Source organism: Eptatretus burgeri, chromosome 12, assembly GCF_056783735.1.
Source record: "Eptatretus burgeri isolate ZD-2024b chromosome 12, Ebu_testis_v1, whole genome shotgun sequence".
Lineage (NCBI taxonomy): Eukaryota > Metazoa > Chordata > Myxini > Myxiniformes > Myxinidae > Eptatretus > Eptatretus burgeri.
In genome coordinates this window covers 10,346,022-10,366,445 of record NC_140972.1, presented here as the reverse complement: position 1 = coordinate 10,366,445, position 20,424 = coordinate 10,346,022, and the positions used below count along the sequence as shown (strand labels likewise).

The 20,424-nt window shown below is 43.7% G+C and overlaps 1 protein-coding gene across 2 annotated transcripts in view; it reads right to left on the bottom strand.

Annotated features, from left to right (window-relative positions):
* Nucleotides 1-636: 636 nt before the first annotated feature.
* LOC147015066 (E3 ubiquitin-protein ligase RNF115-like) overlaps nt 637-20,424 on the bottom strand; it is a 32,992-nt gene continuing 13,204 nt past the window's right edge. Inside the window, exons 4-9 of one of the 2 annotated variants that reach the window (XM_085849459.1) lie at nt 18,752-18,984; nt 11,821-11,883; nt 11,590-11,659; nt 7,004-7,097; nt 6,781-6,899; nt 637-1,373 (exon numbers count right to left, since the gene is read on the bottom strand). In XM_085849459.1, the coding sequence (XP_085705585.1) occupies nt 1,302-1,373; nt 6,781-6,899; nt 7,004-7,097; nt 11,590-11,659; nt 11,821-11,883; nt 18,752-18,984 (651 nt within the window). In that variant the 3' untranslated portion in view covers nt 637-1,301. The remainder of the gene's footprint in view (nt 1,374-6,780; nt 6,900-7,003; nt 7,098-11,589; nt 11,660-11,820; nt 11,884-18,751; nt 18,985-20,424) is intronic. The other variant, XM_085849460.1, reaches the window with a different exon arrangement.

Below are 20,424 nucleotides of genomic sequence, written 5' to 3'. Positions count from 1 at the left end.
ATATATATATATATATATATATATATATATATATATATATATATATATATATATATATATAAAATAAAAAAAATGTAAACAAACAAGTTATAAAAACATTTTAAAACGAGAACTGCATTCAACGTCATGACGTCGACAGATATGTCTCCACCCACATTATTACATCATCATAATACTTGTACCAAGTTCGATTTCAAATCCCTGAACCCAGATTCAAAGTATCAAATAATTCTGGCTGCCAGACCAGGTGTCCAATCAGGTTGAAATTTAAAACATATATTCCCCACGACCATCAGATCATAATTGTGACATCACGACATCGAAGTGTGTTGTTCTAATTTAAAATGTTTTTATTTCTTGTACATATACCTTTTTCTACATACTAAATGCATTACGAGACCAGGGACAGACAGAGTTGTCGAGATCTTTAGAATCGCTTTTATCTTCCAATATCGATTTTTATCTTGCGGACAAAGCAACACTTTCGTTCAAACACGGCGTTTCTTATTGCAGATCCAGGTAATCTCGCATGGTTTCTTTAGCCCTGGAGACTCACACGACATCACGGAAAAGGCCGCTCGGCCACAGTGTGGTTTGCCGAACAGCAAGCATGGATTAGCCAAGGATTGCAATAAATACAAGTATCTTTCTTTTAATTATAAACCAACTTTTAGGAGTTCCATGTTAAAACATTATGTGCACAAGGTGCACAAGGCAAGGTCAGCATATGAAGAACAAAAAACACACAATGTTCCTTATAATAAGAGACATTCCAAAAATAATTAAAACATTGATACAGTAAAACAAGAATTGGGAAAAGGGGGGGGGTGGGATATGCCTATAGTGCTGCAGATCAACAGCGAAGCTTCTCTCGGAAACTATCCAAGACATGTGTACGACACAACTCAATGTACAAGACGGTGCCCGGCACACAGCTTGGACAAAACCGAACCATCTCAGCCAACTTCTGAGAAGCGCAGATTTGTGGCCTCCGAGGGGGATGAGCAACAAAACCTGCTTTTGGGTAAAATCCTGAGGTGAAAGAGGAACAACTATATTGAAGTTGGTGCAGCAATGTTGCGGATGAATAAATTAAAGATAAGTAGGACGATGTGCAATCCGATTTACCACAACGCTGCGTCCTCAGGAGGACACGTGCAGGCGAGTGCATCGATGGTTGCAAATCGATTGATTGCGAGGTAAGAGATAAAGGAAAAAAAAAAAAAAGATCAGGAGGACACGCTCAGCATGGTGGGCGAGCGTCGCAGTTTTGAGCGATGATCCTTGAACAAAGCAAACGCTCATTCCGTCTCCATGTACACATCTTCATCCTCCATCTGCAAGCTCTTGCGGCACACAGGACAACTATCATGCTGCAACGCAAACAACATAACCAAAGCACAAGTGAACTTGAATCGATAAGACGATTAACATTCCCCCTTCAAAAAATTGGGTCAAAATGTCACAGCGCAAAGTCACAGCAAGTAAATAAAAAATAGGCCTTAAAGCCTGTCCGCCGCTGTGCAGTGAAAGATGGTCAGGTTTGGTAATCGCTTCAGCGTTTCCTTATTTACCATGAGCAAAGGTACTCGGCATTGCCAGCCCCTCCCCCAACCCTTCTCCTGCCCTCCTCCCAACTGTCAGTCTCCCACCCCTCCCTCCCTACATCCACACCCTCCCTCCAGATTGACGGTCTGGTATACAAAGGAGTGTCGCTCAGAGTAGAAAACACCTACCCAATTCTCCAGTTTGGGACCAGAAAAGCTATGACAGTAATTGAAGAATGAAGTGATGCACCTGGACAAACAATTTAACAACTTCAACAAGGAACCATCATCTTCTTTGAGATATTTGACATCTCCAAGTTGCCACATGCCTGAGAGGCTCTGGCAGTCGATGGTGATGAGGAAATTGAAAATCTCCTTGAGCACTTTGCAGTTGTTCTGACCGAGGAGGAAAAAAATGAAATAAAATAATAATAATAATAATAATAATAATAATAATAATAATAAAATATTTCGCAGAAATTCCACATGAGCGGTCTGATCTGAAAAGCTGGATGGCAGCACACAGAGGGGGGAATATTCTGGATTTATACAGTGACTTGATCAGAGAAAATCCACAGCATCCGAGTCACATACTTGTTTCGGTTCAAATGCTCCGAAATATTAGTCCATCCATTGCCTCCTGTGAAAGGGGGTTCTCTTGCATCAACCAGGTGAAAACTGCCCATAAAACTGTTACATGAGACTTTGAATGATGTGCTGCAGATCTCATCAGATGGATATGAAGTAAATCAATATTCAGTGGATAAGGCTATAGAACATTGTTTTTTTTTTCAGCCAAAGGTACCAGGCATCTGGACCACAAGTCCCGAGTAAGGCAACAGAGCCCCGACAAGACCAAACAGGCCCAGAAGCCACCAACTCTAGTGCTGAAAGAGCAGGAGGATGAACCCTCAGATTCTGAGTCGCTGCAGCAGGTTCCAGTGGGTTAAACTTCAGTGATGGACAATTATGAGATGTGCGAGAACGAGTGCGTGAGACACACAAACTTTTAAAAATGTTTTGTCAACTCTAAAAAAGAATTTCAATTCTGAAAGGTTGTATTTTGTCAGAAAATGACAACTTTCAAGGTGTGCAAAATTTCGAAAAAAAAAAAAATCAGGGATTTTTTTATTTTATGTGAATGGAGTTGCACAAATGAGAAGTGGCTGAAGACAACCAAGTTTTTGGTGTGGCCTGTCCGAAGGCCAACCAATCTGTTTTCGAAAATTTGCGAGGCCTGGACACGTATACCTGTAATATGCCATCGGTTTAATTATTCTGAGAAAGTTTGTTGTTTCAGAGTACGATGCAGAAGTTTTGTACTTGCTCATTCCAAAGAAATCCATAAATGTATGGTCACTGTGTATGGCGAAGGTGCACCCTCATATGGAGAGTAGTCCAAAGGAATGGTGACTGCCAGTGTGGATGAAGGTTCCTTGAAGATGACCCAAAGCTGGGCCAGCTGGCAGATGCAACTGACCCACAAGCTGTTGCCCAGTTTGAGGCATTAATCTTGAAAGATCACCACATTGGTTATCAAATTCTCCAATACGTGAATTTTCTCAAGGCAACATTTTCACCATCATGCAATAACCTCTTGGACATGCCCAAGATCTCAGCATGATGTGTTCCCTGAAAATCTCAGCACTCACGATCGACAGCAATGGCTGGCATCAGGTTGCTCGCTCATCGAATCAACGCAGATCCAGCCGACTTTATCACTGATCCGATAACGAAACTCTGCTTCAACATTGGGATTGTGAAACCAAAGTAGAAGCCATGCAATGGAAAGAAAAAGCATCACCACCCCCTGATAATTTTTACACCAAATCCCAAGTCGGCAAGCTTATTGAAAGATTTTCTGGAATGCCAAAAGAATAATGTTGACTACAGGTCAGGTCAGGTATGAGAGCACAGGCCAGAGCAGTGAGTCACTGTGTCCCCTTTCTGCCAGTACTCCAGGCACCTCCGTCTGGCCATCCCCCAGGCAGATTCCTGGTTCTCCCCATTCTCCTCGAGATGCCGATCAACCTGCTTCAACTACGAGGGACATGGTCGGCCCGTTGGCCGCCTCCCCTCACGAGGCTCCCTTGCTGAAAGAATCGGGTGAGCAGAATCATTGTCAGGAAAACGAGCCACATGTCCATCCAGCCATAGTTGACGATCACGGACGATACAGGTAACAAATCTCATCTGAGTCCGTCACAGCAACTGCTCATTGGCCACAAAGTCTGACCAGAGACAGCCAAGGATTCTCCAAAGAGACTTGGTACCGAAGGAGTCAAGTCTTTATCTCAGATCCTTGGCCAAGTTTCACATCTATAGAGCAAGACTGGAAGCACCAAGGACTTAGACTTTCATCTGCAAAGACTTGCAAAGATATCAACAGCGCCACACCCCATGCTCCAGTGAATCCATGACTCCCCAGGCCCAAACCAGACATCGATCAACCTCTGGCTCAACATGCGGAGACATAAATATCACTGCCAAGGTAAATGCATCTCACTGTGACCTCAACATCCTCCTCACCACCAACAGGTACAGACAAGATGGCAGCAATCAAGATGTCAATGAAAGCATGGATCTTAGTTTTGACTGAGGAAACCCATAATCGCAGTGGCTCAGACTTCATTCAGCACCTCGAGGGCCCACATAAGGATATCCAGCATCTCCGCAAAGATGACTGACTGCATCATCTGCGAACTTAAGGTCAGAGATCTTGACATTCCCAGAAGATGCACGGCAGCTTAATTTCTCAAACATCCTCCTCAGAATCCCATCAATACAAGTGCTAAAATGTGTGGGGACCAACACACCTCTGAAAAACTCCAGTAACAACTGAGAATAAGTCTGAGATTGAACCACCACACCACACAGCACACACAGTGCCAACGCTGGTGGTGTGGCAAAGTGAAGTTCAGAAATCAGACGTGGTCGCACCCCACAAAGACCGACAATCCTCCAGAGGGCATCCTGATTAACTGAATCAAAGGCTTTGTGGAGATCAACATCGGCTGCGAGCAGCCAATGCCAAAACACTCGTCTCCATTCGGTGAGGACCCGAAGAGAAAGGATACCGTCAATCGTTCACCTCCTTGATGTAAAGCCCAACTGCTCGGCGCTGGTGCTCAAGCAAATGGTGGCGAACTTGATCAAGAATTATCCGAGCAAAGACCTTGCCTGGCACTGAGAGCAGCATCACCCCTCAGGAGCTGTTGCAGTCCTGACCATCACCCTTCCCTTTCCAGAGAGGAACAACAAGGCCCCTCTTCCAATCGGTTGGGATGATGCCTGTCTTCCAGGCAGAGCACAGAACTGCAAGCGACGACACGAGTACAGCATTTCCACCAGCCTTGAGAAGTTCAACATGGATGCCACAGATCCCTGGAGATTTACCCTCTTTCAAATGGTTCACCGCAGCTTATGTTTCCAGAAACGAAGGTGGTTCACAGTTGATTGGAGGGGAAGCAATGGGGGATAGTTACACCCCGAACATTCAACTCAAGAGCTGGTGGGTCAGCTTGGTACAGTCGCTCAAAGTAACGGTCCAAAGTGAAGTTCGAGGTGAAGGCCAGTTTTCACTTTGTACTCCTCTGTCAAGAGCCCACCACCCTCCACTCTAACTGGACTACAACGAGGGACATCCTTGGAGGAACAACGCAAATTCATCTGTAAGCAAGACGACTCACTTGACCACGTGATGCTTCGCAACTTCACAGATTCCTCGCACATAGGCCTCCTTGTCCACCCTCAGCACACGTACAGTTTTACGCCTCAATTCCGTGAACAGCTCAGCTCTGACATTAAGCCTGGCCCTGCAACACTGGTCAATGGTATCCAGTGTCCCTTGGGAGACAAAGTTCTTGTTTGCCTGATGTTGGGTTCCAAGCCATCCACCAGCAACATCAAGGATGGTAGTCTTGAAGGCACTCCACAACTCTTCAGGATTCCCCAACATCCCCAGACCCTCCAAATCCCCACTGAGCCTGTTCGCAAACTCCTCAGCTACCCTCTCATCCTTGAGCTTGCAAGCATCCAGCCTCACCTGTGATGGTACCATGCTCCTGGATTTAAGCTGCAACTTCAGAGTTGCTTCAAGAAGCCTGTGGTTGGTATCGAGGAACTGAGCACTTCGGTTGACCCTGTAGTTCTGGATCATCCTCCAGCGACCATAAACGAGCACATCGTCAATCTCCTTTGCCACACTACCAGCGTTGGAATACAAAGTCCAGTGATGATGATGTGGGCACTGAAACCATGAACCAGCCATCCCAAGTCAATGACTTCTTGCAAAGTTATTCTGGTTCGCAGTTCCAGACCCATGCGGTGCAACACGTCTCATAACCATCGCTATCAGTACCAGCCGATGCAGTAAAATCCCCCAAGATGAGAAGAGCATCTCGTCTGGGGCACTGATCAACCACAGACTTGAGCACTGCATAGAATGCCTCTTTCACAGTGAGATCACTCGCCTCAGTCGGAGCATATACAGAGACCAGGGAAACGACACCCAAGGAATTACAAATCCCCATTCTCATTATATGCTCGTTGACCAGTGTTACCTCAAGTATCATGAGTCAGCTAATTGGACACAGCAGCTGCAGCAACTCCTTGGGCATGGTACCAGACCAGTAGTAGGTGTGACCATCCACCGTGATCTCACCGCTATCCAAACCTCAGAGTATGCTGCAATATGGATGGCCATTGATTAACAAGGAGTTCCTCCACCCTTTTACATGTTTTGTTTTTAATCTATCTGGGTGTCCATATCCATACACCCTCCTCACCAGGAAACATGACAAGGGATACAGTTTAGTTCGGTAACAACATAACCATGAATCAGGTTCGTACAGGTTTACATGATACCTACAGCAAGTCAGATTTCATCTGGCAAGTCTCAGCCACAGACCTCCTAAAACTCCAATCACAGGGTAATATGACACGAGCTTCATGCAAAAATATGGCAGGCCATCGCAGAGAAATGACGAGGGATGGTGAGCTGCGATTGTTCTCCTCCTTCCCAAAATAGAGGCTTTGTACAAGGCTCATGATGAGTACATTGCCACTCCTACTACATGGCCACAAGAAACTCGGTCTCCATCATACAACACCTGGACCAGACTCCCCAGTATCCTCCCCCCCCCCACATCTATGCAATACCCACAACATAACACATCCATACTCAATATTCATCCACAGAACGATAAGTTGACTCCTTTTTCTGGGGTCTTACCATCTTGAGCCAAGGCACGATGCACTGCACGTGAAAATAATGAAGGCAAGGGAGGCGAGTAGCATGCTCCGACAGCTTGTACTCTTCCTTGCATACAGTACATTCCAGCATGTTGTCTGCTTGGAATAAAAGAGGGATTAAAGTAACATTTGCGATTTGCCTCCAGGACAAGAAATAGCAAAGCCTGAAATATGAGCACTTCAAGAAACATGACTCAACTCACCTACTTGCTGCTGATCAATTGTAATGGTCGGAAGAGCAGAGATGGCATCGCGACTGGCTGGAGGTGGGCCAGTGTTGTCCAATTGTCCAATGAGCTGTTTTGAAAGATTTTTCAGTCAAACAAAAAGTGGGGAGGGGGTACAACACAGAGACAAACAACCGATTGCTCAAAGTTATTACACTGACAATCAAACAGAGAGAATTGTGTACACTCAAATAAACACGAGATTATTGAAAGGCAGGATAAATGTTCAGTCATTTGGTCATAATCCTTCTTGTGGTTTATGAATGAGCACTTCAACAAGGGAATGTTAAGCAAACAGGACCTACCAGCATTCATTGGTACAACTGCCAACACTGCCATGTTCAACCTGATGTTAGGCACTACCATGCAAGAACTAACTGGAACCTACAAAAACTCCTCGGATCAAAGTGCGGCATGTAGCTACCAAGTTTGACACAGAGCGAGATATTCGATGTTGCATTGCTGCTAGTTTCACGATTTAAAGGATGGAATTGATGTTGCTGTAATTGCTGTGATCTTTCAGATGGATTTTTCACAACGAATCTCACAAGGAAGCCATTAGGCCCATCAAGTAGGCGCAGTCCTGCCAACTCTTGTATATCACTATCCCCACTGCTTCTAGGTTAAATCTATCGACCATTTATGTTGCAACCACCTTTCCAGGGAGATCATTCCATGCATTAATTACTTTGAATGAAACACCTCTGCCTTGATGAAGTCCTAACTCTCCTAATATACACTCTCAAGCTAAGACACCTGGTTATAATGCCATCTATGTTGCTTAAAAAAAACAAAAAACAATAATATTAATAATAAAAACTTTTCCATATTTATTGTCTATACCCTGAAATGTCTTAAACATCTATACCAAATCCCTTCCTTTATAATGTACTAGTAGTAATGCCCGGCGTTGCTCGGGCTTTCTTGCAAATTTCCTGAATAGCGGTTAGGCTTAGGGTTGCAGTTAGGGTTAGGGGTAAGGGTTAGCGTTAGCTGTTTGGGTTAGGGTTAGCTGTTTGGGTTAGTGTTAGCGTTAATGTAGCTAACCCTAACAGCTTGGCATAGCGGAGGTAAACAGCACCCGGGGCAAAGTGGAAATTTGCGTCCCCCGTTGGCCTTCAACTTGAGTGGATTGGAATGGAAAATGCCATAAGGGATATCGATTTTTTTCGAATATCAGAAGTGTTATGGAAAAAAATTATAGCCAATGACCTAAGTTGGACCAAAAGCCATAATCGTACCGAATTTGAATGGAATCCGTTGGAGTTTGTGAAAATGCATCAAAACGAATTTTGAGGGGCCTCTTAAGGAAGACAATAATATCATTAGTATATGTGCCAAATCTTGTTTCATTTCATGCAGTTACAAAAATCTGATGGTGGAACAAAGAAAGGAGCGTGCCGAAATATTAATATAGATATCGTCCCGTCTCCTTCAGCCGCTCCGCCTCGCTGAGTCTACAGTAGCTTGGCCCGGAATCGATTTCGTCCCTCGACATTGAACAGTCTCTATGCCAGCTATGTCTTTCTTCAGATGTGGTGACAAACTGAACACAACACAACAGATTTATTACCCCATGTGCAAAGTGGGGGAAAGGAATTAATTCATCCTGTCTGTGTGTGTCAGTCAGTCGATGATTGAGGAACTGCATTTTTTTTTTCAATCACATCTCATATTTTGAACAATGTAGAACACAAATCGACTTGCTTTCATTTCTAAAACCCTGCAGTTTAACAGTAATTTGGTTCTGAATTGGATATATTGTATGCCCTGTGCACATGCACACACTGGGGTAAAGCAATTTCTTCAATCTGTCTGTCAAAAAAAACCCCCCAAAAAACCTGAAAATAATTCCAAATAGGAAATTTGCTGTTCTTAAGGATGTCACAAAGGACACAAACAACAGACGTGAAAAACTAATTTGAGGAATTAAATGACAAGTACGTGCCCGTAAAAAAAAATATATATATATATTCCAACCGCGAGCAACAAACAACCACACATGCCGTTTCTTCGCTCTCGCGTGCCTGTACGTGCGTGGCCCGGAAGTTCGCATATCACAGTTACGATGATTTGCAATTTAGGTTTTAATGGCCAATTATTCAATTAGCGCAAACGTATTCTGCCTTTTCGCAATGTCGTCGCAAGGAAAAACAAAAAGAGAAGAGAAGAGAGAAAAAAATTACTTCCTGGTTCAGAGCACACCAGCACTCTGATGTTCCCGAAATTTATGCACCGTCTCATATGAAAACGATCATAAGTTGCGGCATTGTGTTTATCTATAAATGCGCATAAGAAATCGAGAAATTATGAGAATACACGAAGTCATCATTATCCAGAAGCCCGTACGTTGTAACCCGTAATGGGGAACGCGGCTGAGCTCCCCTTCCCCATCGGCCACGCCCACGCAACAACGTGTCTTGTCATTAGTTTGGTAAATAAATGGCCATAACTTGGGAAGCACTTGTCCGATTAATATCAAACCTTGAAAAGACACATCCTCAGGTCCCCAGCAATATACCTGGCAAGTTTCAATTAGATCGGACCAGCGGTTGTCGAGAAACAGCGGTCACACACACACACACACACACACACACACACACACACACACACACACACACACACACACACACACACACACACACACACACACACACCTGGAATTATAGAAAGATAAGAAAAAAAAATGGTGTTTTCCAAATCCATCAACGGTGCTAAATGTCTGATTCAATGTTTGTTTGTTTTTCTACAGCCTTTAAAAATGTTTTATCACAATTTAATTACATATTTTGAACACTGGAAAACACGAATCACATTTGAATTTCCCAAAAATCCCAGTTTCGTCGTACTCCAGAAAACTTATATGCCAGCTCAACCAATCAAATTTGCAGCTTGCACTCTTAGGACGGGAGAATATTGAGATGCAGACAAAATGACGGTGCCAACTGGCGATGCCAATGCCTGACCTAAGTTTGTCCAAAAATTTTGTTTGTTTCGTGCATCTTTTGCTCAAACATCGTTCCAAAATTTTCAGTTCCTTCGATAAGAGTTGACAGAAAGTTTGTGATTGCACAAATGTATGGATAAACCTTGACGGTGATGAAAAATGCATCTCAGTAGAGCATTGTCAGCTCTGGACTGTTCCGTTTGACCCATCGGCTTCGTATGGTTATCACACACGTTTTTTGTATACAGTCAAGGCTCATGAAAGAGCTAGTACACTGAACGGTTCAGGACGTAATAGGACAAAAGGAACAGTAAAGAAAGGTGGGGAAGGGGGGGGGGCAGAACAGCAGAGTTCAAGGGGAGACTTGGACAAATGATAGAGGAGTGGAAAGGATGCATGGTGTGGACAAGTTGGATACAAAATCAACTCTCAGGGAGGAAAAACTGGAAATTTGGAAAGAGGGGTGGGTGGAGTCAGTCAAAGTGCACAAATAAAAATAATATAGATCGTGCTCGGAAACGCAAAGCAAGAGCTTAAAAGAGCCTCCCCATGTCCTTTTTCTTGAGACTGCACGAGGAAAGGTGTTCGACGAACTCTCTAGTTACCACCACCACCAAATGTGAAGGAGGTTATGTTTACACCCCCTTTCTATCTGTTTGTTTGTGTGCAGGATATCTCAAAAAGTTGAAAAATGGATCCAGATGATATTTTGCGGACAGGTTGGGTACGTGACAAGAATGAACTGATTAGATTTTGGTGAAGATCCGAATCCGGATCTGGCTACTAGAATTTTTTAAACGATTCTAGACTATTAAGAGATCGGGACAAAAATAAAAGAGAGCACGATATCTCAAAAAAGTTGGACGGATTCGGACGAAACTTGGTGGGCACGTTGGAGGTGTGACGAGGAAGAATTGATTCAATTTTGGTGAAGATCCGAATCCGGATCCGACAATTTTTAAGTGATTCTTCATCATTGAGAGATAGGGCTAAACTAATATACAGCACGATATCAAAAAGTTGTGGAAAGGTTGGGAGTGTGACTACGACTGATTCAATTTTGGTGAAGATCCAAATCCGAGTACGGATAGGAGAATTATTTAATTTTTAAAGTGATTCTTCACCATTTTATGCCTGGTGTTGGTTTAATGGTTCGGGTGGCAGGCTTTGGATCCTTGGGTCCTGAGTTCAAATCCCACTCAGCTGTTGAATTAATACCAGGTGGGGTTAACTCAGCCTGTCATCCTTCCGAGGTCGGCAATATGAGTGCCAGCATGCTGGTATACTGTCGGAGTGGCGACCCGTCCAGGATTGTGCCCTATAGCCAAGGAGACTGCTTAAGCAGCACCAACACTCTGCACAGAGTTTGGTCCCAATCGCCTCTCTCTCCTTCAATACGATTCATTTGTCACGAGTTGCAGGAAAAAAAAAAAACAACAACTCACTGTTACCTCTGAAGATTTGTCTGGCCATAAAAGGTTTAACTTGGGTTTTAACAAATTCTTAATACAGGGTCAGTAAAGTGTTAGGTCAAATTTTTGTTTTGTATGAGTAATGTTATTTGTTTAAAGCCACACAAAAAAAACCACCAAATAAACACACACAAACACCATACCTGTGAGATTATAGCATCAAGGCCGCCAGCTCCCCACACGTAGTCAGCAGGGTTACTGTGCAGTATATCACTGAAGCATGAAGAGTACATCATGTTACAAATCGGCCTCAACATCATTTTACCAACAGAGACCGTTAACTACCACTCTGCCAAATCAAGGTTGCATGATGTAGAACAAAATGGCAAGAAAGCAAAAACCAAAAAAAAACAAAAAAAATAAAAAAAACTTACACATAAGCTGGGAATGTTGGCCTGACTGGGTTCCACAAGCCTCTGAACACCTGTTGGACGATGCTACAAATGACATGAAGGGTGAAGGATTGAAGGGATGGGAAGGGGAGTGAAATATGTTATTACAAAACTGCTTTTCCACAGAAACATTACAAAGTAGTTCTTGCAGTCATTTTTTAGCTCACCTGGAACAAAAATTGTTCAGGTGAGGTATTAGCATCATACGATGTCAGTCAGTATAATCGGGCTGTAAGTAAACACTCGGAACTTATCCGAAACTACACACATGATTTCGATGAAACTTGACCACAACCTTCATCACCCGCGATGCACCAAAGTTTGTTCATGGCATAAAAACATAAAAATAATGATAATAGTCAGAGTCTACGGAAGTGTCCAGGGTTGGGGGGGGCAGGGTGTGGGGTGGGGTCAAAGTGCGTCCAGATTTGACCTCCCAAAATAGGTACGTGTATTTGCTTTCTTCTCTGAAACTACACACATGATTGATGAAACTTGACCAGAACCTTCATCACTGATGCTAAAACTAATTCACGAGACCCTCGTATAATGCGGGGGATGCGTTCCCGCTAAACACCGTGTTTTCGGGCAACATTTTAACATTACATGTAAAAATCTGGGTTATGTTCCAAACAAGGAAGATTTCAACCTTTTAAGGTTAAAGACCTCCATAAAACCTCAAAAAAAGCAATGCATAAAAAAAGAACATAACAAATAAAAACATTAAAATGAATTACTTTTTGGTGGCAAGCTTATTTAGGTGTGGCAAGCTGTCCAGTTGAGGTTGAAGGCTCAGAAGATGAAATGGAGGCCGAGTCACTTGGGATTTTTTTGAAGAACTTCATTACGGAGACTTGAGAGGCTGCCTTCGTTTTCTGTTCAGAGACGTCTTAACATTTCAGGACATTCTCCATCTCCCTCTGCACCTTGGAACTCCTCATGCAGCCTGGATCATGCTCATCAAAGAAGTCCATGGCTTCATCGACCAACTTGAAACCTTAAGCCATGACCTTTGTTGTGAGGGCTTCAACAGGCACAACCTCCTCAGGACTTTATTCTTCATTGCTCAGTTCCTCTGTGTGAGAGAAGCAAATCCTCAACATCTTCATCGACCTATTCAAATCTCACTTGCAGGGCCATGTCCACACTCTGTTTCCTCACCTCACTGACTTCAGCCTCCGTAAAACGTAAACTCCTGGTGTTGTCTTAGCGGTTAGGGTGGTGGCTTGGGATCTTAGAGTCCTGAATTCAAGCCCCATTGGCTGCTGATTTAACACCAGGGGGGTAACTCAGCCTGTCATCCTTCCAAGGTCAGCAAAATGAGTACCAGTGTAGCAGCCAAAAGGCTGCACACGAAGGGAAGGAGTATTGACAGATTTATTAAATCTGGTATTGGTGTGGTGCAGGCATGATGGGCCGAAAGCCTCCTCCTGCACATAATTACCTTGTTATCCTTGTAAACTCAATCACTGCCTCAGTCCAGAGTTTATGGAGATGAAAGTGCAGCTGGGTATTTGTTTCCCATAAAGTTCAGTTTCAAAAGTCAAACACCTGGCTTGTTGTGTAACCTCCATCGACAAACACTGACTTGAAGACAGGTGGAAAATTTTTGGCAGCAGCATGATCTGCAACAGCAGCTTCCCCAGTCAACTTGCGATTGTGGAACACATGGTGAACCACCCATGACTGGCAGAAAAAAGGCACTGGATCATTGGTTAGATCGCCATACAAACTCAACTTCTCTTGAAAGTCCATTCCAGACAAGGGCATGTCCTGTTGGTTCTGGTGCTCCATCCAGGTAGTCAACATCTTTGCAATTTGGTCAATAACATCAGGCTGAGATTTGTTGTTGTCCGAGTGCTTATGGATTTTATCACGATTGTCACGAATGGTTCTCACTGTAGAATCACGAAGTCCCATCTCTCTTTGCATATCAATGCTGCACTCACCTCTATCAAACCAATCTAAAACTTTCAATTTCACTTCAAATGAATGACACTGACTTCTTCGCTTGATCATCTCCAATGCCATTTGTTACACGCTTTGCAGCCAGTTTCCGCTGCTGTGAGTGACCGACTCCCTCAGGATGATGGAGAGGGGTGGTTGTTGTTGTAGAATTAAATCTACGCTGTAGCGAAAATGAATAATCAGAATACATGTTATACAAGTCACCTATAGTCCTATTTTCACCAAACCTTGTAAACTTCTGAGAACAAAAGCCTCCTGATGCCTTGCAAATTCCATCAAAAAAATTGCATATTAAGTAGATCAATTTAAAGATCAGACCTTTCTTCAATTTGTTGGTGATGTTCAAATTTTTTTTCGGTATACCAGTATATTCAGAATTCCAATACCGGTATAATGACGTGAAAAATTGTACCATTATAACTGGTATATCGATATCGCCAGATCATAACAGGAAGCATGTTTCAGGTAGTGAATTCCAAAGCGAGACAGCACGAGGGATAAAACCACATACATAGCCTTTCAGTCTGTACTTTGGACCAGCTTTAGTGCATGGGTGTGCAACGATGGCAAACAGAGTCTTGCATCCAAACACTCGTGCAGTAGGAACCGAGTTAGAAAGTCCAAGAGAACATTTACCATGAAAATATCTGAAGAACAAACAAAGAGTAACAACCGACCCCATCAGTTGAACCCATCTCCGCATCAACCAGGTTAACTATGTGTTTCTGGAACTTATCAAGTAAAGATAACTGGCAGGTAGGTGTTGCAGCCCAAGTTTGGCAACAGCACTCCATGAGGGGGCATGTAGTTGTCTTATACAGATACAAAACAGTATCAGGAGGTAAACACAACTAACTCGCTTGGAAGCACTCTTGGCAATATGAGAAATATACTTATTCCAATGCCGGTTAGAGATGTCCAAACCAAGAAGCAGAAGCTCAGATGATTGAGCTAAGGTTGAAGACCGCATGTGCACAGAAGGGAAAGAACTGTTTCTACAGAGATACATGGATAACAATTTAGTTTTATTTGCATTGAAGGTTACCAGCGGTCATGCCCCCACTTCAACACATTTTCTAAATCACTGTCCAGTGAAACTCCAACCAGTGCAAGTATCAGAATGTACCTGTCCAAGCCCCTATTGCACATACTGCATGACGTACCAACGTTTGAGATTGGATTTTAAAATAACCTCACTGATGGAAGGAGTACGCTTCGTGGTAATTGACTCGACGTTTTGTAACGAGTGCGTGACTTTAATGTGCGTCACGTCACAGATAGCGTTACATGTGGAATTATCACATACTGCATGTACTCAATACCTGATTTTACCGGAATCCTGAACGCGCTTAAAAAAACATAGAAGCAATGGCATTTCACAGCAATACAAAGCCGTGGAAAACACATAGCTCATCATTTATAAAATCTAATTAATTAACGTCTAACGAGTTCGTTCATACAGGTTTTTAAAATAAAATAAAATAAACAATAAAAGAATCGAGGGCATTTCACAGTAAATTAGAAATTAAGGAAAAAATTCTTCATGTTTCCATTGATCTTCAGCATCATGCAATTTAGACAAAATTGTGACGAATATAATTTTTTTTCCGTAGTCATGTGCTGGACCTTTAGAAACACTGTCGATGGAAGAATGTTCGCATTCCTGTCGTACAGTCGTGGCCAAAAATATTGGCACCCTTGCACCTTTTCTTCCAGAAAATTGTTGAAAGTAAAAAAATACATTTTGGTATCCATATACAGTATGTATTTCTTTGGTTTGCAGTAGAACAAAACAACAAAAAAAGCTGAAAAAAATTACTAAATCCTAGCTTATTTCACACAGAAATCCTAAAATGGCCCAGACAACCTTTAAGAAGTTGAAAGAAATAATTATATTTCAAGCAGGTTATTCTCCTTAACTTTGGAATTCAACTCTTGTGGTGAGTTGCAGATGCCTGCAATATAAAAAATCACTCATTCAACCAGTTTGAATCGAGAAAAGGAGTCATTCTGCTGTGTTTTTGTCACTGTGTGTATAGTACCACATTGAGCATGGAGAAAAGAAAGAAAATCAGAGAATTGTCTAAGGAGGTCAGACACAGGATTGTAGCCAAACATGGACAATCTCAAGACTACAAGTCCATCTCCAGAGACCTTGATGTTCCTGTGTCCACCACACGCAATGTTATCAGGAAGTTTAAGGCCATGGCATCATATCCACCCTCCCTGGACGTGGCCGCAAGAGAAAACTTGATCGAAGATTGCAGCGAAGGATTGTTTGAATGGTGGAGAAAGCTCCTCGATCAACTGCCAAACAGATTAGTTTCAACTCACACCATCCGTTGCCAACTCAATGAAAGAGGGTTTCTATGGTAAGAGGACCCCACTGCACAGACACACACACAGACACAGACAGAGAGAGCGAGAGCAAAATGAAGCCTTCAAAGAAAAGAACACCTTCCCAGCAGTCAAACATGGAGGAGGTTCAGTGATGTTTTGGGGTTGTTGTGCTGCCTCTGGCACTGGGTGCCTTGAATGTGTGCATGGCATAATGAAATCAGGAGATTACCAAGGAATTTTGGAGCACAATGTTCAACCCAGTGTCAGAAAGCTGGGTCTCCGTCAAAGGTCATGGGTCTTGCAGCAGGACAATAACCACAAACACTTCAGAAAGCACTCAGGAATGGTTCAAGATAAAACGCTGGACTGTTCTGAAGTGGCCAGCAATGAGTCCAGATCTAAATCCCATTGATCACCTGTGGGGAGATCTGAAAACAGCAGTTGGGAGAAGAAACCCTTCAAATCTGGGAGAACTGGAGCAGTTTGCACAAGAAAAGTGGGCCAAACTACCAGTAGAGAGGTGTAGGAAGCTCATTCATGGCTACAGGAAGTGCTTGACTGCAGTTATTTTGTCCAAAGGCTGTGATACCAAATATCAAGTCTCAGGTGTCAATAATTTTGTCAATCCGTTATTTTTATTTTCTGATTTAAAAGGATATATTAAGTTCTGAATCAAAAACAAAGGTTCTGTAATATTGTTGTGGTGCCGGGTTCGGTGGCGAGAAACGACCGCGAGATGGAGCAGTAGGACCGTCTCCCACCGAACACCCGGAATTGAAGTTGGTCACCCCGGATAACTCTGGAGTCGACGGGTCGCTTAAAGGACCGTGGTCGCCAATATTTCGACAGCGTGAGGTAGGGTTTATTTGTCTATTCCAATTTACCCAAGTACTCACGCCATCTAACTACCGGGGAAGCCACACCCTTGGCCGGCTTTGTCCGAACCGAGTCGCTGTTACAGACTCGGATCCGGTGTAACAGAGCGGGAATTACCAAAGCCGTGCTGGTCCAAATAACAATTTACGGCACAATCGGCCTCCCGAATTCTCAAGCCCGAACCATACTGGGCCAATGAAAGAAAACACAGACAACGAACTGGAACACTTAACAGCTATTTATTTACAAGGGGGCAATAGGGAGGGAAACACAGAGCAGACTTAATCACGAATATAAATGTAGGCAAATGTACAATGGCAATCACTTAACAGTTTTACTTACCAGACTGGCCACAGACACACACACCCAAAAAGAAATGGACCTCGTGGGTCTTTATTCGGCCCTTCAGCTCAGGAGGGAAGGCGAGCTGAGGGTCAGAGTCTGGCCGGTTTACCTGGCCGCCTCGTGCGGTTTCACCAATCCGCACTTGTGGAGCTCGGAGTCCGTGGAAGGGAACGGGGATCCCCAGCTCGAGCGCTCCAACACAACCCACCACGGTGGGACTCAAACCCACGACCCAGAAGCCAACGAGCGCAGCCAGGATCCCACGAACGACCCGGCTTGTCACGAACGACGATCGACGACACGAGCACCATGAAACACCTCCGCCACGACCACCAAGGAACCCCGAAAAAAAAGACCGAACTCTGAGACAGCTCACCACCCTACTTATCCCTCCCCCGGGCGGGTGGAGGGATCCGCTCTGAGGTAACTCGCCTCCGGATTGGTCGGGGGGCGTCGGGCGATCGGTGTCCTCCCCTCATTGGACGAGGCGAACATTCCATCTGGCTGGGGCGGGGTCGGCTCTGAGGTGATGGAAACTCCGTCTACGTCCGTGGCCTTGAACACGTGCGTAATGGAGCTGAAGGAGTGGAGGGGATTGATGTAGAAAACTAACTGGAAAGAAACTCGCAGAGCACACATGAAATTCCCATTAGACATAAGGGATGGATTCTAACTATCCACATATACTTAACGAAATCACTAAACTTTGGGTCAACTGTATGTTTGAATGCGAATGGTTTCCAGATTCGTAACAATATTCGCAGAGAAATAAAGAATTCTGGAGACCAAATACTTTTATCAATTTCAACTTATTTCTCAAGAAAATTGTGAGTTATTTGAAAAAAAAGTGCAAGAGTGACAATACGTTTGGCCATGACTGCAATCGAGCCTTTAAGCGAGCCAGCAGATCACCATACATACGAGTACATCTTTCTGTGAAATAAATGGAGGACTGTCCTGTATGATCCTCATTTATTTGACCTGCCTCTATTCACCTCTGTTTTATGTGTGGCTTTCACCCTTCACTTTACTGTCACATTAAGTTGTTTTGCCTTGTACAATGTACAGGAAATGAGCAAAACATTACAGGTAGGCCTAAATGGAGTGGGTGAAAATCCTTCAAAGACATTTTAAAGATTATTGCTTCAATTCCTTAAACCGTGCAAACAAATGCTGTTGATTGCATTTTTTTTTTCTTTTTGAACCGCCACACAAATAGCTGAGCAAACAGTAAAGTTGAGAAAGCAAATCCAAACACAAAATGCACGTTGACTTCTCCAAGCAAAGAAGTCAGCCGATTCAAATATTTATGTTGAGGACAGCACTCAAAGCAAAGTACTTAGAACAGGAAACCCGGAGGGGTAAACGACCCGATCAGGCTCACCCTTCAACAGCAGGCGAGCGGTCGGAGCGATGTCTACGGAGACTGTGACGTGGTCGAGGTGGACGAAATCGACGATCTCGATGGGGCCCATCACGTTCAGCATCACGCAGAGACTCCACAGTAACCAACTCGGGGGTCGTGGGTGCCGCGTAATCTTGATGGTTTGTGGCATCAGCGAGGAAGGGCGTGAGCAGGACGCCACGTTCCATGTCTTGCATCATCTGGCTCCAGAGCTAATAGGATTGTGAGTAAATAAGGTTATTGATAGGAAGATGCCAAAGTAGGATAATTGATTTTTTTTTATAACAAGCATTTGATAGCCATTTGTAAGCAAAGGTTTGGAAAGCCACCATTAAACGAGTGTCAAGTCAGGCCAACAGCTTCCTAAATGACGGTTTTAGTTAAAAAAAAAAAAAAAAAAAAATAAAAAAAGTCACACCAAGTCTGGTGTTGTCTAATCTCTATGTAGACATTTCTACATTACTTGTCTAACAGCTCCATTAACATCATAAATAAAATGGCAAAAATGCCCAAAAAGCAATAAAATTACTTCAAGGCATGGAGGAAACAATTATACATGATCTCATCATCATAGTCATTCGCTATTCCAGAACTTGTCAGATCAGACTAGATCAAATCTGTGACTTGCTACAGGCAACACGTAAACCTGTACTAATCTGTTTCATGGTCGGGTTGTCGCTGACTAAAGCTTGCTATTCTAATGCTGGTGGTGTGGCAAGGAGACTGACCATGTACTCGATGATGGTCGCTGGAGGATGCTCCAGAATTGCAGAATCGACCACAGTGCTCAGTTCCTCCATTCTAAACAAAGGCTTGTCGTAGCAACTCTGAAATTGCCTCTCAAATCAGGGAGAATGGTACCAACCCAGAAACAGCAAGCTCAAGGATGACAGAGTAGCTGAACAGTTTGCGAACAAGTTGAGTAGGGATCTGGGGGGTTTGGTTGTTTTGTGGGATCCTGAAGAGTTGTGAAGTGCCTTCAAAACTACCATCCTTGATGTTGCTGGTGATTGTTTTGGAACCCACCGTCAGGTGAAGAAGACCTTTGCCTTCAAAGGGACACTGAATAACATTGACTGGAGATGCAAGGCCAGGCATAATGGCGAAATCGAGCTGTTCATGGAACTGAGGCATAAAACTATCGTCGCTGAGGGCAGCCAGAGGCCTATGTGCGAGGAATCTGTGAAGGGGAAGAACATCAACTCTGGTCAAGTTATTCTCATCCTACTTACAGAGGAATCTGTGTACAGTGTTCCTCCAAACCTGTTCCTCGGTGTGCTGCAGTCAGATCAGATGATTGTGAGCTCTTGATAGAGTGTTCTGAAGTGAAGGCCTGCCGGGATGGTTACTTTGAGCGGCTGTACCAGGCAGACCCACCAGCTGTTGAATTGGATGGCAGGGATGTTACCATCAACAATTGCTGACCCTCCAACTGACCCAACATAAAACACCTTCATTTGTGGAAACAGGATGCGGTGAACCAGTTGAAGGGCAGGTAAAGCTCCTGGGATCTGTGACATCCATGCTGAACTTCTCAAGGTTGGTGGAAATGCTGTACTCGTGTCGTTGCATGCATTTCTATGCTCTATCTGGAACACAGGCATCATCCCAACTAACTGGAAGAGGGGCCTTGTTTTCCCTCTCTGGAAAGG